We start from the raw sequence: 18,810 nt of genomic DNA, 5'->3' as shown, positions 1-18,810 counted from the left end.
ATCATGTGTCATGAGGTTGCTGGGCCATCCCCGGCCCACAGCTGCAACTGCCTACCATCAGCTGAGACGTGGCCACCGCCTGTCCCGTTGACGGCTCCTCCAGGATCCCACCTGATGCATCTTATCCTACATCTTCAACCATCTCCAGATGTCCTCGGGGCAGTAGAAGAAATGTGACTTCAAATCTGATATCACCCACAGCCTTGCCGGGTACAGGAGCATGTACCTCTCAGTTTTTTCTTGACCTCCAGGTAAGATTTGCGGTTGCCCTGAACATGCTGCGTGTAATCTGGATAAATGGAGATTTTGTGGTTGTCAAAGTGGGCATTGCCAGTTTCACGTGGCACTCGGAGGATACTGTCTCTGTCCTTGCAGTTGAGAACATGAGGTATGATTGCCCGGGGAGGCGCCCCAGGTGGCGGTGTCAGTGCCCTGTGCGCTTGCTTAATGACAAATTAGCTGGAAAGGTCTTTTGACTGCAACACATCCCGCACCCATTGTTCAATGAAGTGTGCAGTCTATTTCCCCTCCTCTCATTCAGGGAAGCCCAGATGTCTAATGCTATCACGTCGGGATCTCCCCGCCACGTCTTCAGCCCGAGCTTTCAATATACCAGTCCTAGAGTGGATACCTAACATTTGCTTTTGCAGAGCAGCCACATCCAATTTGAGACCACCAATGGTCTCCTTAGCCTCATGTACTTTCTCTGATACCTTGAGTAAGTCTGTGCGGAGCAGATTGACCTCAATCAATTTTGATTCTATCTTGCCTTTCAGTGGAACCCTTGAACACTGGATGGTTGCCAAGAGTTCTGGTTTTGATGATTCGCCTGCGGACAATTCATGGCTTGGATAACAATGGGAGTCCCCTTGACGTGTCTATCTGTGCCCGTTTGGCTGGGACGTAGTGCATTGCTCCATTGCGCTGCCCTGGGTTTGGCCTTAATCCATGAGAGAGGGTGATGTCTTCCACTAACAACCACCACCAGAGAGTCCCTCAGAGAGGGGGGGACTCCACAACAGTTGGTAGCCAACAAAACAGCAGTGACCATGTGCCCACGGATTCTAAAGGAGACAGTCCACCCCGGTACTGCCAGATAAGTGGCACCCCCCTTGGGACGTCCAGTGCTTCCAGTGGTCACCTCCCCAAAAGGCGGTAAACAATAGGCCACACAAAGGTCTGTACCTGGTGGGTGTGCAAACTGAGCTTCTTGGGTGCTGCACAGTATGTCTCACAGGTAATCCCAGACACGGTACTCCCAAGGGTCCCTTCAACTTGCTCACACTACCTCCCAAAGAGATACCTCCCCCCACACTTTGGGCAGAGCCGCAGTCCATGCACTTAGGTGGCCATCCAGCCTGTCCAAGAATGACTCCATTGTCTCACCAGCAGCCGATTCGCCTCTCCTTCCACAACAGTCCTCCGCCGTGTAGATCCTCCCAGGCCCCACCAGTATGATAAATGAGGCCATCCCAGTCACTATCCCTCAGTCGTCGCTTCTGCAGCACCTTCCGTCTACACCGGTCCTCCGCCGTAACACCCCGAACCCCAGCGGCCCGGCTGTTGACACAGGTCAACCACATCCAAGGAGGAATGAATACCAGCACCTCCAATCCCCGGTGCCAGCACCAGGCCGCAATCCACAGGCCTTACGTCACAGCTCCAATCCCTTGGCTCCACCTCAAGTCCTCTCGGCCAACATCTCATACTGCCTAGACCTTGGTACCAGCAAGGCCCCTTCCATGTGAGGGCCCGGCTCTGATCCCCTCAAGCAGGCCCCACAGCACCCGGAGGTAGAACAGGCTCCGAGCAGCAATCGGGTGCGCCGCAATCCACTTCATAGCACAGGATGGATCAAGTGCAGCACTAAGGAGGGGAGAAGGGACCCCCAGAGGATCCCAGCCAGGTGGCAGGACGAATTAGCACTGGTTAATCAGGATAATGCAGGATATTCACTTGGGCCCGGAAGAGTCTCTTAGGAACACCTCCTGTTGGCCATCTTGCGCGTCCCGCCCCCCTCCTTGCCCTATCTTTAAGTATCTCTACTTTTTCAGTCAGTGTATTTGTTCTTATCCCTTCTGCTGTAAGTTTCATTGAGAATGCCTTTGCAGTGCTGCCAATCAATCATAGTGAGTTTACTTATTAGCTTGCTATGTAATATAACACTTCTAAAGTGAGGCTGGTTCTATTTCCACCACATCCTGCTTGGAATCACTTTAGATTTTAGCTAAGCTGGAAAATGAGCTTATGCAAATATTTAAAGAGTTTTAGCCCTAATTTTCAATCTGTGCCTAAATACTTGGAAATACTCCAAAGTGGTACATATGTTTCTGCAGCCCGGATTTCCGGCACTGCCTTGTATGTAGAATTTCCGACACATAATCCGGAAATAACTAATGGTAATCACAGTTGCTGCGAGTTTCCACATTTATGTGCAGAGAGTGTCTTTAGATGCTGTTCTCTTGCAAGTTTTCCCCAAAGTGTAATATTTTTGCTTTTAAATAACACGGCAATACTACAATACTCTAAATTAGGAAAATGCAAAAAATGGGCAGTAATCCAATTACTGCAACTGTATCCCATATTAGTACTCACATAGATAGCGCATACACTGTGTTGAAAGACATATTGTTTACAATTCAGTGAGTTTACAACCCACCCACAACATACCATTAGTTGTTTTCATTGTCACTCATTTGCAATCTTGATTGCTTAACTCCTGTAGTCTTCGCTTCCTTTCTTTTATTAGCTCCCCCTGGAGCATGGACTAAGTACATGTGTTTTTCCTTTTCTTTGTTCTTCCTCGTCATTTTGAAACACCGCTATTTTTTCAATGTTATAAGCATTTTGGCATTATATTTCTTTCATAAGCCTTTTGTTATTATTTCTGGATGTGCAATGTGCTTTCCTACTTTAACACAGACATACAGCTTTATATTCATGTTGCTTTCACCCTATCTGCTGTCTCTATTGATGCTTTAGTTACTTACACCCACAACTATGCCTCTCTACGCCACTTCACTTTACTCTACGTCACTCCACTTCACACAATGTCACTCTACACCACTCTATACCACTCCACTTCACTCTACTCTGCATCACTTCATTCCACTCTACTCTATGTCACGCCACTCTACTCAATCTAATTGTACTCTAAGCAATTCCACTCTGCTCTGTGCCACTCTCCGTCACTCTACTCTACTCTATACCACTCCATTCCACTTTATGCCAGTCTATGCCACTCCATTCCACTCTGCGCTACCCTACGCCACTTTACACAATGCTACTCTACACCTCTCCATTCTATTGCACTCTACTCTATGCCACTCCACTTCATGCCACTGTACTCCCCACCATGCCACTATACTCTACGTCAGTCAACACCACTCTACTCACAACTCACTCTATGCCACTCTACTCTACGCCACTCAATGTAACTCTACTCTAAGCCACTCCACACCAATGCCACTCTACATCACTCCACTCTACACTACACACTCTACTCTATGCCACTCAACACTAAACCACTCTACTCTACTTCATGCCACTCTATGCCACTTCACCCCCTCTTTTCTACACACTCTATTCTATGGCACTCTACTTCAGTTTACGCCAATCAGCTCTGTACCACTCCACTCTACTCTACCCTATGTCACTCCACTCTATGCCACTTTAATCTACTCTAGTGTGTGCCACTTCACTATATGTCAATCTGTTGTATGCCACTCCAGTCTACACCACTCCACTCTACGCCACTTCACTCCACTCTACTCTACATCACTCCACTCAGGCATACACCACTCTACCCTATGCCACTCCATTCTACATCACTAAACTCTATGCCACTCCACTCTACCCTATGCCACTCTACTCTACACCACTCTACTATATGCCACTCTACTATATGCCACTCCATTCTACACTGCTCTACTATATCCCACTCCACTCCACTCTACACTACACTACTCCAATCTCCTCTATGAAACTCTACTCTATACCACACCAATAACTTTTAGCCATGATGAACAGCAGCCATGCTGCTGTAGAACATGGCTAAAAGGCATTAGCAAAGGCAATCGCTCTCACATAGGCAATACCTATTGGTTTTGCCAATGCGTGCTTGTGAATGAGGGCCATTGTGTTCTCCTATACCTGTCTTTATTGAAGCATTTCCTGGAAAGTGGTAATGCTGAATACGTTCTCCAAGTTAGCACATTCGATCCCAGGACATATAACTTTATGAAACAAGATCAAGACATTTTATATGCAAAAAAAATCGATAGGGGTTACATTTTGGCTAGAGAGCATTCCAAGTGGATAGTATTTAACTAAGCCAGTGTTTAAGGACTGCTGCAAAAGATACATCTGAGCTACTACTTCTGTTTCACTTAATATGACTTGCGCCAATCTCTAAAGATGCTTCTTTCTAGGTTATAGAATGAGAATATTCAGAGATCTATGTTGAGTAGGCCACCATGCAGCCTATCTGAGCTCTAACTCAAGGCATTGACAAGAGTCCATATTACTCCAGAGACCACAGGAGCTTCTGACTGCTTTCTTCCTCCTTCAAAGAATGACATACTCCACTGCGCCTCTCTGTCCTATCTCAATTGGCCAGGTAAAGCTGTCACCACCAGAGAGAAGATTTGAGCTGATCAGGCAAGAGGTAAAGAAACGGGGCTCTCCACCCGCATCACGGTTTTCAGGTTTTGGTCTAAACCTACTTGTTTGATGCTAAAGTTTTGCGAAGCACTACAATGCCACTCAATTGTCACTTTGGAGCAGCGTGTACCTCGCAGGCACAATTCAGACTTTACCCAAGTAACTGTGCTTCACTTAAGTCCATCCTGAATAGTTACACATTAAGGAGTTTCTGAAGTATGAATAGTACATTTATACATTAATAGTACAGCAGGGGCTGCTCTGGCCGCCCTTCATTGGCTACCCATTCAGCAGAGAGTGCATTTCACATAAGGTATTGTTAGATTTTGGTCCACCTATCATAAGTTCCCTCATCTCCTCTTACCATCCTGAGTGAACTTTGCGATCAGGCAATAAACAGTTGGCAGTTGTATCTAGAATTAGGAAAGCACGTACAGGGGGTCGTCTTTTCTCATATAACGCAGAAAGACTATGGAACTCCCTCCCCCTTGCCATTCGGTGTGAAACCAACCATCTGGTCTTCTGGAAACGTATAAAAACCTTTCTGTTTCCATAAACTGATATGTAGTTCATGACCTTTGGCCTCTAGTGCTGGGATGCCTTTGGTAACCATGCGCTTTACAAATGTTTTACAATTACACATTGGAAACCTAGCCACCTCTGTCTCTCAGGGACAAGAAAGATACTGACAGAGAATTCGGACAACAATCAATATGCATCAAGCGCCACACGAATTCATCCGCACAGATAAGCCTCCATCTCCACACACTGTGTCTGAGAGAAAAGACTCACGCCATTGGTTTGACTAGGGACATTTTCAGAGTGAGGAGCAATTGAAGGCAGAAGGCAGTGGCCCGGAAGGGGTGAAGGTGGACTCGGAACCTACCACCACCAAGGCACGAAGGCCAAATTCATTACAGCCTCAAACTCATCTTAAATGACCTTGGTTTGCACCTCATTATTGATACATTTTTTATTCAGTTGATATGTTGCAGGTAATACACTGCAATATGTTATGCTTACAATACAGTTCTGATAAATATATGACATAAATACTATCTTTAACTTAAAAAAGACAGGTTTCTTTACAAAGTTCTTCTGCAGGTCCTTAATGTGCTTGGAAGTAGCTGACATTTACAAAGACCATCCTTTCCGGTTCTCTCTGGTGATCCCTGTTGAGCTCAAAATGGTAACATCCAGGTTTCCCTAACGCGAGTGAGTTCCTTGTTAGTGTACAGATAACTGATTACAGTGCACCATGGACTGCAGCCACTTACAAGTCACTTGAGGGCCAGAGAACCCTTGGATTGGTCCAGTACAAGAAGTTGTATACAGAGGTCCTTTTAGGAGTGCCGAAACATAGCTGTTGCAAAGGTGTTTGCTATGAACTTTGCTACAGCTATGCAACATCTGCTTCAGTTGAGTGCACTTTTGTGCCCCCTGCTTGCTGCTCTAAAGAAAGACTCCTAGTCTGGCCTGAACTGCCAGGCTTCAGACCCAGCTGTGTCCATCGCCAACACTAACAGCCTTACTTTCAATGGTTATTGAGTAAATTATCACCTTGCACAGCAGCAATGTCTGTGGCATCCATTATAGGCATAGTTCCTACACAGCGAGGCCGCCATTGATAATGGCTTGACCACAACTTCCAAGTCACTATCCATAGCTCTCCCTGAGGCATCTCTAGGTCTAAGAGGGCCAACTTCAGGACAACTACTGGCTGTGTAAATTACTTCCCTTCAGATTCACTGGATGCAAATACATTTATGTGAATATTCTGAATATCCGACACAAATTTGGCACTCATGGACCTACATTAGTCACCTTTTGACTTTGCTAGCGAACTGTGCGTGTTGTGATCTACCACAGTGGTCAGAAAATCTTTCAGTGATCCATGATATGTAAGTGTGCACATGAATATCTTCTTATTGTGTTCTGTTGGCTGTGTTCATAAATATTATTTGTGATTTTTTTGCATTCTTCATATACATTTCCTTACATTGCTGACTTGGTTTCACTCCTGGCCTCATGTAACACAATCAAGTTGGTGAGCAGTTGGCTCGAGCCACTAAGAAATGACCATCTGACAACAGAAGGGTCGTTTGGCTTCATGAGATATTCCTCAAACTACCTCAAAGTCACTTATAGGCTCGTATGCAGCAGCACTAGCTTGGTACCATTAGTCTTCGCTAAAAAATCACTTTAGTGTGAGAGTCTGGTCTCGTACAGTGAAGTGAATTGACTCGCAATTCTTTTACGGACACTAACGAGAATGTTTTGTGCACATGACACATGCGAAGTTCAAGGCAACTTAAAATGCTTGCTCCACCGAAGGGTCTTCTTCCTAAACTGCCTCACAGAAGACAAAGTTCCTGCTAGGGTTGGAGACAAGTGAAGCACAAATGCCCGTTAAATCAGCCACTGACCTCTTTGTCACTACTGACAGTCTGGACACCAACTTGAACCAAACGTAACAGTGATTTTAACGGACAGGGCATCTGACTGCAGGAACTAGACTGAAACCACTAACTGACTAGTCCTCCATTTGTTTAGACAGTGGACAATATCTCCTTTTTGCTCAGTTGGCACGCATGAGAATTCGGCGTACTCCAGCTTAAGTGAGCTTAGACCAGAGAACTACTGCTCTTCGTTTTCCCATGTGTGGTAAGTATGAATGTAGGAAGAGGAAGAAGTTCTAGGATGTTTAAACATATCATGGAAGTTTATCACTTCAAGGACTGTACGAATGGGTGGACGACAGAGCGGGGGAGTGCTTGAGGAACGTTGTATGTATTCCACTGTCCTTCCACCACAGCAGCCTATTGTATAGTGATAGGGTTAGCTATAGATACTGTGGTAGTGTTTCTTTGCTTCACATAAATCACTACTAACATCAAAAATAACCTTAATGAACGTGGGAAGTGCCCGTTGTCAATGGGACAATGACTGATGAACCAACAAGATCTTCTTATTCTCAAAACACGTTAACTCTTCCATTCCGTTTTGGAATTTATACACGATTCTGTGTGAAACAAAAGGGTCCACTGGAACACTGGGAATCTGTGTGTAAATAAAGTTCTAGGTCTCAGATGTTGAGAAGGTTCAAACTGGAGAGTTCACATTCTGATAGATGGACGTTCTTCAATGTCACCTGAGGGAGGCTTCCCTTAATCACTCGATACAGGCAGTGGAAGGAAGAGTATGGCTTTTTGGCCAAAGTGGGTCCGCGACCCCGGTTTGGTCTTTCCATTCTTCTTGATGGCAACAAACCAGTCTTTATCTGCATGCATCTTGGACTTGTATGTGTTGTAATTGTTCTCCTCCAGTCGCTCCAAGAAGAGGCATTCCTCGCTAGGTGATTGCTAAAAAAGAAAAACAAAATATTTAAGGCAGCAGCGAATTTTGGGAGCAACTGCATTAAGCCAATTAACACATGCAGCAGCAGTGCAAAGAATGCATTCAGTCACCAAGAAAGGTACTGTCAGTCAGCACTATTAGCCCCGCCTGTCTTGGATTTGCTTCTGTGTATATGCCTGGTATTTATTTAAGAAAGCACATATTTGCATTTCCTTCCTTTAAACTGTGGCATGAATTGGAGTGTGTTACTGATTAAAATGCTATTTGGAGAAACCCTGACTGGACTATTATTATGAATTGGCTTCTACCTATATGGATGTGGACATTTCTAAGTTAACTTGATTTATGTAGATAAATTTAGACAATTATGCTAAGTAAGCTTACTTAAAAAATATCTTCGAATCCCCCGGATCTAAAATATGGATTTGAGCAGGGACTTCAGGGGATTTCAATAATAACTCATGGAAAGGCAGTGAGCAAAATTCCAGATGTGTGGATAAACCTTTTAAGTTGACACACGTAAGATAAAAAAACATTTTTCAACGCACATGTATATGCTATTTTTTCCCCTGTCTTGTGCACTCTATTAAGCCACTGATCCTAAGTTTCAAAGTTCTTATTTTAACATCTTGAAAACTAGAAGATCCAATCCATATGTTTTAACAGAACTGAATGTGGTCATAGGGCGTTTTGCCTTGAGGTCTCTGGTCTGTACGCTATCTAGCCCAGTGAATTACAGGACACCATCAGGGCATTTTTTGTTGGTTTACTTTAACTCGTAGATCCACCATTTTGAGAGAGGAGTTGAGAAATTTCAGCAGCTAAAAATTTGGAAGCCCTTGCATTTATTAACAGGTTCTAATGTGCCCAGCTTTAAAATTATTCGAGTGAATGGCTTCTTTCACAAAACAAATGGGTGTCCTTGGAAGGTGCATCTGTTTTTCACATTTGGAGAAAAAAATACCTCGGTAAAATAATTGGTTTGCAAGCTAAGCGCCTTCACAGAGCAAAGACAAGATATATCAGCATCACTGCAATGCAGTGCTGAATAGAAATCTATAGAGCTGTGTTGCCTGTGTCGCACCAGTGCAAAAAAAAATGGTGCCCTCCAGATTTACTAAGAATCAAGCATCGATGATGCAATTGGCCGGCTTGCATTAAAAATGCCTGTTTAGCATGAAGCTGGAGAATTGTACTCCTATAATAAAATGTTACTCCCATAGATAAAAGCCCTTAAGTATAAATGTAAACACAATTTTTCAAGGGTACATCAATTAAAATGTCTAGTTTCATACAATTTACAATACACATTATGCGTTTAAATATTGCGTGATATTTTGGTTGCTCCTTATTAGCAACTGGTTTCATTACATCTCGCCTGCTACAGCGCATGCCTCGCTTGCAAGGGATACTGTATACACATAAGGGGATTGCAGCCTGGTTAATGTATGGATGTTTCACTTCCTTTTAGAGAGTTTCTCTCTTCGCTAGAGCATGGACCAAGTACGTTTCCTTAACCTGATCCTGCTTTGATTGAGGTACTTTTTCTTTGTTTCCCCTTCATTGTTGCTTACTCAAGCGCTCCCAGTCATTGCTTGACCCATTCCCGGCCACCTCCTTCGTCGCTGCTGCTTTTCTTCTCCCTCTTCTCCATGCATATATACAGCCAGTGAGTACTTTTTTGGTTTCCTCATTATTGTTGCTTCCTTCAGCCCTCCCCGGACATTGCTTGCCCATCTCCCCATCCCCTCCAGCTTCCCTGCTTGACCCGTTGCCACACTATCTCCTTGTCGCTGCTGCTTTTTTTTCTGACTTTTATATTTTTTTTGCTCTGCAGTTTTCCATAGCTAAACCAAAGGTATTGGAGCCCTTTATGTGCTCACCAGTTACATTACACAAGGAAACATTCATTTTTGTAGGCGAATGAGTGATTTGGCCAGAATCACAGGACATAGAGCTGAAGCGGAGACTTGAACCTGGTTCCCGAGCTCCAAAGTCACAGTTCTTGCCATTACGCCACCACCTCTCCCCTAGACATTGCTTCAGAAGATCGCCGCTTTTAGCTATGCTGAATGTGAATGCAAAACAATGTTGTTTTTTTCTATACTGTCATCACCTCTAACATACACAGCATATATTTCTGCTAATTGGCAACAAACCTTCCGACTGCACTCTTTGCTAGAAATTACATTAAATTTAAGAGCCACATGAATCTTTAAACTTTACTTTTAGCCGTGCTACATAGCCAAGCTGCTGTATAACATGGCTAAAAGACAACAGCTCTTGTATAGGTGAGACCTATTGCCTTTGCCAATGCTTGTTTAGAATTGGGATTTCAGATTTGCTGAAATGCCAGATCACTCTAGATTAGATTTGGCTTTGCTTTAAATCCTGGGGTGTGTTACGCTCCTGCTGCCCCATTATGCCTCCTTAAAATGGGGTTGGTGAGTTTTCCTTGAACACCTCCTGTTTGGTGCCGACCTGCATTCATTTTTCTAGCTCAAATCCTTTAGCGCCAGAAAGATGATGAACGTTCCTGTTTGTGCTGCCTCGCTTCATGAAGCGACTGTTAACATTGCACGACCACCATGCATAAGGAGACTGGGACCTGATATTTACTCATTATGTGTCAATTTTCTCAGAATAAATCGCAATCAAAGTCCCAGAGGCATATTTAAGGGGGGGGGAAACAGGCTACCCACCCAGTCTAAAAATACTCCCAGTGTTCCACAGCTGGAAGTCCTATTTCATACCATGCAATCTGAGGAAGTCTATACTTCCTAGCACCTCGTTGGGAGCGGTCTGGGGCTTTTTCTGGCATTAAAACCGTCTGACCGGGGTTTGCCTGGAGCGCTGGGTGGCAGCGCACGTGGCTCTGGCGGGTGTTGGCTTCGGTGAAACTCCAGCACCGTGGGCGCGGGGGCGAGGCTGCGGCCTCTGAGCTGCCCTGTCACCGCTCGAAGCCGAGGCCCAATCGACGATTTAAGGACTCGTACATAAGTGTTCCTGGGTAGGCCCTTGCAGCCCGAGGCCCGGCTTGTTTAAAAGGGGTGTACCGGTCCTCTTCTATGCTCTAGGACTGAAAGCCCCTGCGCCACCTGTTCTGACTGAGGTGTCTGTCGTCGAATCTACACCTCTTGTTACCCTCATTTAATTCAACTGACTGTCACTCAGCAGTTTGCCACCTCTTGTACCTGGCCACACACTCCACTTTGATTTCGGGCTCTCTTTCATACCCCGCTCGTCCCTGTGGCTCTATTTTGACTTAATTAAATTGTATTTCTTTTTATCGTTGAGGGTCAAGCACACATAATGGCTGTAAATGACCACTGAATGACAGTGGCATGCTGGCGTCTCCCTTGCCTTGGCGCGAAATGTGTCCCATTGTGTGGGTTTTTTGTTTCTTACTTCCCCATGGGCTTCTCGCTATGTTAGTGAAGACAGATCTGCCCTCTTCCCATCAGGTTTTCTCCCACACCCCACAGTCTCTCTCATGATCCACTGCTCTCTCCAAAAAGTTTTCTGTTCTCAATTCACTCTTTCTCTCTCTCTCTCATATATCTCTCTTCTTTTTATTTTTAACCCTAAAGTGACTGAACTGTTGAGTGCTTCAGAGTGAAGTGCTTGCACTGTTAGGTGCTATGGGAGGAGCCTCCTTGTCTCCCCCGCGTCCATGGCCTTGCTGGCTGCCACCATAGAGATACCTACAGAGATGCAATGATGGCGCTCCTGTTGGCAAGGAGGAAAGCTGCCATGTGGTGGATGAAGAGTGCCATACCTGAACATAATCACTGTACACAAGGTATTTTTTTTTATAGAGACCAAGCCGAAATATATGCTATGGAACCGCAAGGTCCCATTCCAGGGATTTTTGGGACCCTCTTTGTACTTCTCTCCTATAACAAGATGAGTCTGATGATCATTCTGTGAGTTTAAGGGTGCCGCTGCGCATTCATTGATGCATCAATGTAATGTGGAAAAAGAGGATTCTGGGTAACTTGGTTCGTATTGTTGGATAAAGTTCTAGATCTATAGGTAAGATATGTATATTGATAATGTGTATAGTGCTTGATGTTATGCTCAATAGTAGTATTGGGGTGCAATTTTTCAATAGAAATATCTCCCCTCCCCCCAAAAAAGAAGAAATGAATCTAAACATTCCACATGTCCAATAAAAACAAGGCAGGCCTGGGGTACCAACCAGACTTTATGCAAACAAAACAAGAAGGCAGTGGTGGCTTATACAGCAGAACATCAATCCTATAGAAAACCAAACTATGCACTATAACAAATAATACATTCCCAGTATTGGTGCCTCTCAAGGTCACAAAAACATCCCACTGCCAAAGGATGTCACTACACCGTGTGTTCTAAGAACTTTCGCGTTTTTACTATAAGAAAACACTGTGACTCGGTACTCCTGATGTCCTTATTTTAGTCTTGGCCAGTAAGTAAAAAAATCCTCAAAACAAGATCCTAAACCTGCCCACAAACACGTCAGTCTCAGTGAATCATACAAGAAATTTCTTTGATCATTACTGAAGAGTTTTAATTGTCCGATATCAATGCTTCACTTGGCAATCTGAGATCATATTTCAATGATTATATATATCAGTCCAGTATAGTAACATATCAGTCCAGTATAGAAACACAAATAATATTTGAACAGATGGAATTCCTTTTCCTGATGTTTCCTTGGTGTCAAAGAGATGATGGCAGCTAACACGTGTTTCGTTACTCACTGTAACTTCTTCAAGGCTTCAATTCTTAAATTCTCCTGCTATTCTAAGTGAGGAACAGCATACAGAATTTAAAATGTACAGAAATCCCCAAAAATCCTTATTTGAAAGGCATCCGGATTTCAAGAAGTCATATAACAGATCCACATGAGAATTCAGTAGTTCTCTGGAGGGTCCCTGGAAAAGTATGTCCAGATCCCAGGTTCAAATTCTATACCAGCCACTGTTGTACATAAAGTTGTCAAGCTTTATGTGGGAACGCGGTGTCTCCATTCAGATAACAGAATTTTTTTGGACAATATCCTAAAACTTGCAATATGTATAAATAAAGCGCACAAGGGCTGTGACATCCAGTCCGGTCCCGCAACGCAATAGTACCAACCATACTTGGCAGGCTAAAATGGTTTAAATATTTCACAAATTGCCTCACTATATAAAAGTTGTGATGAATCTGATGTTTCTCACTGGCTGCCTTTTCCACACCTAGGGGGTCACTCACTGAAGAATTGCGCTGGTACTCATCGGGTGCAGAGCAACACAAAGCATTGCACTGATATACTGTGGGGCTGATTATGATGGCAGGCGTATGCCACTGCCGACCCGGCGGTCCCGATCTGCCCGCCATCGTGACCTGATTTACCCCCCCCCGCCATCGCTTGCGTCCGCCACTTTTCCGCCGGTCGGCAATCGTTATGATTGTCACCCGGACGGAGCTGGGCCACAATATGGTGGCGGTGCCTAGCAGGCACCGCCATCCATATTATGATATGTGGCTTCTGAGGCATTTCCGTAGCGGCGATGCCACCATGGAAAGACGGATTATAAGTAGGGGGGTATACCCAGTTAACGTTACGGGGACCTGGGTTGGCTATGCAGTGAAGAGAGAGGGGTCCCAGTAACAGTGGAAAATGTAAACACAACCATGTAAAATAATCAAAGAAACATAACTTAAATCCACACTGTTTTACTTCACAATGGGAATACGCATTTAAATATGCAGTTAGTATATACAATAACAAATCGGTAATTTACATGGTGCCCTATCAGATTTGGAGTTCAACTTTCTGAATAAACCACACCCACGGTTAGCCACTATCTATACAATACCCAAGATACACAAATCAATGGTGAACCCCCCCGGCCGACCAATAGTCTCCGGATGTGGCTCTATGTTAGAACCCCTGGGCAAATACATTGATTTCTTCCTAAAGCCCATTGCAGAGGCATCTCCTGCCTATTTGCGTGACACGATGCACACTATAAATATTGTTGAAGAGTTACCGTTTGATACTAACAACCAACTTTTGGCCACATGCGACGTCGTGTCATTATACACGTGCATTCCTCAACAGGAAGCATTGACGGTTATCACTCGCTGTTTGAACCAACGACCAACTCCATTTCAAGTACCAACTGAATTTATAGTGGATCTACTCCGCATTGCAATGACTAAGAATTTTTTCATGTTCAAGGACAAATTCTATATGCAAACTTCTGGAGTTGCCATGGGAGCTCCCTTCGCCCCGGATGTAGCCATCTTATACATGGCGGCTTTCGAACAGGACACGGTATTAAACCACATCAATCCATTCAGAGACCATCTTGGTCTCTGGATGAGATATATAGATGACATCCTATTGGTATGGCATGTCAATTCTGAAGAATTGAGTTTGTTTTTTGATTGGTTGAATGTACAATCCCAGTTCCTAAAATTTACAATCCAGTCTGACAAACATCAAATCAATTTCTTGGACCTTACCATTTTTGAAAGCGCTGGCCATCTTTTGACCAAATTATACCGCAAACCAGCCGAAAGGAATTCTTTGCTACATTACGGGAGTCACCACCCTCGAGCATTGCGTGATAATCTGCCCTTTGGGCAATTTTTACGCCTACGCCGCAATTGCTCGATGAAGGACCAATACTTCATTGAATCTGAAGAACTCAAACAGAGACTCCTTAGCCGCGGTTATCCCAAACAATTGGTCAAACGAGCAAGGAAGAGGGCCTGGTTTTATCCACGTGAGGAGTTGCTCACTCCCAAAAACAACAAAGATGAAACAGAACACAGAATAGTATGTGTCACAACCTTCAATACTAGAAGCAATGAAATTAAACGGATCATAAACAAACATTGGGAATTGATATCTGATGACATCCAACATAAAGACCCGCCATTACATGCCTTCAAGAAAGCGAGGAGTATTAAAGACCATGTTGTCCGCTCCCTTTTTAAGACACCAGAGGAACCCACCATCAGAACTATGTGGAACCTCCCTCCTATTCTGGGACACTCCCGATGTGGCGGTTGTAAAGCCTGTGACAGCACAATACAGACTAAGCAGTTCACTTATCGCCACCACAAAATTCAGCTAAAGAGTCAAACCAATTGTAATACGGCCAACGTAATTTATGCCATTGTCTGTCCATGCAACTTGATCTACATAGGACAGACCCAGCAGAAAGCGAAAACAAGGATACTTCAGCACATGAGCAGAATTCGCTGCCAAGTACTAACCGCACCATTGGTTGCCCATTTTTCCTCCGCAAGTCACTCACCAGAGAGTTTAAAGTGGGTTATCATTGTGAAAGCATCCTTGGGACCACGGGGTGGCAACATCTCCAGCATCCTCAACATTCGTGAACTCAAGTGGATGTTCACTTTTGACTCCATTGATTCAGGGCTCAACGAGCAGGACAGTTCCTTCTCACAATTAGCTACCTTGACTTGAGCAGTATCATAGTCTTTCTCACATTTTACTACCCTGACCAGAGCAGTATATTTATTGTTCAGTGGCCTTTACCCACATGCGTGAGGTACGCCCCGAACACTCCTAGATATCTTACTGCTAGTGCCAAGGGCCTATACCCGCATGTGTGAGGTACGCCCGTAATGGCCTTGATCATATGTGGGCTGCCTTCGGCCATCAGTTTACCATGTCTGTGCCCCGTATGGACAAATTGTACATCATTCCTTTTACATGCTATATGCAACTAAGTACACTGGTCTACTCCAACTATGCACGTGATCTCACTTTGTTGCACTCTTGTAAATATGCTGTAATAGACTGGTTGTGTATGAGGCACTTCTGCATCTGAATAAGTGTTGCTATTTAATACGCATTCTGTTGCCTTCCAAATGTATATGCTATTCAATTCCAATTAATGATCCATTGGATTCTGCAAATGCCCTCAGCTATTCCACTGGTTACCCAGAAAAGGTACCGTTTGGTGTTCGCTCTGCTGTCAACCGCACTTCACCTTTAAAATGCCATGTGAGTCTCTTTTTACTCCTAGCCAATATATTTGACATGCATGATGCTGACCGCCTCTCGGGTCTCCCCTTGCGCTAATTTACTCTACGTAAGACTTTACTGCTAATTGAAGGGTCGCACGTCCGGATATGCTCACGCGTGCAAACTGCGTGAACCTATTGACAGTCCACTTCTCCGACCATTTTGGCAGCATTCTTACTATATCTATGGCGTCCATGTCGCTATGCAACCATTCGCCCCGCCCTATCTGTCACGTGTCCTGGTTTCCAGGGTTACATCACGATACCCGGAACTAGGTTCTCCCTCGTTGACAGCCGGCCGCGTTCTCATACGGATTCACTCCGCGAACGGTAAGCCGATCTGTGGGCTGCTCCCGCGAATCTTTATCTTGTAACCATCCCTCCGGCCCTTTAAACTCACTTGAATGTCTATGATTCACCATCCTTAGATCTCAGCCCGAGCACGGCCCTGCCTGATCCCGACGGACTCGTCTCTAAGCCGTACGCACCCGCACGGCTTCTTTCGGGTAAGTGGCTTCTCTGCCTACTTGTGTGCCCGTGTTTTTACTCATCAGCCGCTTGAGGTTGTTCCAACATGTGCCACTTCTATTTATTGTTTAGATTCAATTATCCTAAACCGTCACGGACTGTTCCCCAGCCGGACGCTCTTTCATCACGGCAATCTGGTGAGTCTTTATTCCTCCGGTTTGCTCATCAGACCCGCCCTCCACTCGAACTACTCTACATTCTATTTTTGTATATTTTTGTAGATTGTACCCTACTGGTCCACGGTTCACCTGGACCCCTACCACTAACGCCCTGACATCTATTGTTGCTCACACGGTGAGTTTTGCCTTTATTAGTATTACCATCCACGTAGGTAGTGTCAGCCATTTAGTGGTTCTCTTCATTTATTATTTATTTTTAGTTTTATCTATTTTCTAACAATCACTTTTATTCCACTGAACCCATTAGGTCATTACAATACCAATTACCTACCTGTGTGGTCATTCAGACCACGTTACACCCGCAAACCACGCGGTATCATTGTTAAGAGGTGGTGCGTACCCGCCCACCGTGTTCGCTACGGCTTGTCTCCTCACGCTAATTACTAACCAATCTTCAATTCAACTGATATGCTTGTAATTCAGTGTATTCATAGTCCCAATATATTCCATAGGACTTGAACGAGTGCCTTGATCTATACCCCTTCTTGTTTGGGGTGATGTGCTTTTTGCTTTTTGCTTACCTATTCACCTACAGGGGCTAATGTCCCGTACTTACCAAATATATTTATATACCAAATAGGGTGTGTGCCCCTCCTGTCCTGATGAAGACCCTCCGGCAAGACAAACATTGATGTCTGCACCCTCGAACAGGGTCGAAACGTCGACATACGTCTATCTTCCATCGCCAACTCCATTCCCTACTACTTTCATTAATTGAACTTTCTGGAGGATGGCTCCTTTTGAATAACCCATGAACTTTTGTGTCTCATCTCAATGTACAGTGTCTGTAACATTACTAAATGATTGACAATTGTTGATTTTACTGTCTATTTTGAAATCTCACTTCTTCCTTCACCATCTCCCCACAACCACTACCACTTCCCTCCCCTCCCGCTCTTGGGGCACCATGTAAATTACCGATTTGTTATTGTATATACTAACTGCATATTTAAATGCGTATTCCCATTGTGAAGTAAAACAGTGTGGATTTAAGTTATGTTTCTTTGATTATTTTACATGGTTGTGTTTACATTTTCCACTGTTACTGGGACCCCTCTCTCTTCACACCATGGAAAGACGGCGGGGAATTGCTTTGGGGGCCCGTTGCGGGCCCCGGTTGGGTGGGTGGCTGCACTTGGGGGTTGCCTATGGTACCCCACTACATTGCCATGCACAAGGTGGCAGGCACAGCACGGTGCCTTCCACGTTGTGCATGGCAATGCACAACATGGCACTTTGGCATGCGGGTAGGTGCTGCTTACTGCAGCACCCACCGCAGTGTCAAAGATGCGGAATGCGGCCGCCAGGGTGCGGTGCAAGACCGCTGCACGTCTGGCAGCTGGTCCCCACACTGCTATGAAGGCGGGCCGACTAAAGTCCGCCCGCCATCCTAATAACCCCCGTAGTATAAAAAAATTAGATAGGAGCAATGCAAAATTGAGCTGTCACATACTACTGCCCCTGAAGCCATTGGTAAATTTAGGGTCTTGCAAGCTGTGGGATGTAAGATACATTGTTATGTTATTTTATGTGTATTTGTAAAGCACACTATCACCCACAAGGGATCATGGTGTTGAGCAGGTGTATGTGCCTAGCCCTACCAATGGTTGGTTGGTTAATTGAAAAGCCAGGTCTTGAGCTTCTTACAGAATTTAGGGGTGGGTCAAAATTCCGCTCCGCCGGCAGAGTTCCCAGATTTTTTTCCACTCCAAGTCCTGCTTGGAATGGGGAGTTCTTGCAAAACTCGGCAGAGTGTTTTCTTGCATACTGCTTGCCAATGTTAAGATGGCGGGCGAGGATTTACATCCCCTCGCATGGTTTTCAGGTGCTAGATCAGTTCACGTTGTGACTGCTGTCATTCGAGTAGAAAGAAGCAGCACCCTCTGGTGAGCCGTTTGGTGCCATTCATGCTGATTTTACTGCAGCAACAAGCTTGCAGCACTAAAAATCAGCGCAAGCAGCGCAACTTGCTAAATTCCGCCCATTCGCGGAACTCCGCAGAATCTCACAGTTTTTATGTAACTGTGAGTGACTACCTCAGTAGAATTCA

General features: G+C 44.7%; 1 protein-coding gene across 3 annotated transcripts in view; it reads right to left on the bottom strand.

Annotated features, from left to right (window-relative positions):
* Positions 1 to 5,597: 5,597 nt before the first annotated feature.
* The window catches only part of FGF1 (fibroblast growth factor 1), a 466,028-nt gene continuing 452,815 nt past the window's right edge, over positions 5,598 to 18,810 (bottom strand). For all 3 annotated transcript variants that reach the window (XM_078653066.1, XM_078653065.1, XM_078653064.1), the window contains one exon: positions 5,598 to 8,024. In XM_078653066.1, coding sequence (XP_078509192.1) covers positions 7,830 to 8,024 — 195 coding nt within the window. In that variant the 3' untranslated portion in view covers positions 5,598 to 7,829. The remainder of the gene's footprint in view (positions 8,025 to 18,810) is intronic.

This window comes from Lissotriton helveticus, chromosome 7, assembly GCF_964261635.1.
Source record: "Lissotriton helveticus chromosome 7, aLisHel1.1, whole genome shotgun sequence".
NCBI classification, from domain to species: domain Eukaryota; kingdom Metazoa; phylum Chordata; class Amphibia; order Caudata; family Salamandridae; genus Lissotriton; species Lissotriton helveticus.
The sequence above is the reverse complement of the archived record's forward strand: the minus strand, read 5'-3'. Positions and strand labels throughout refer to the sequence as shown.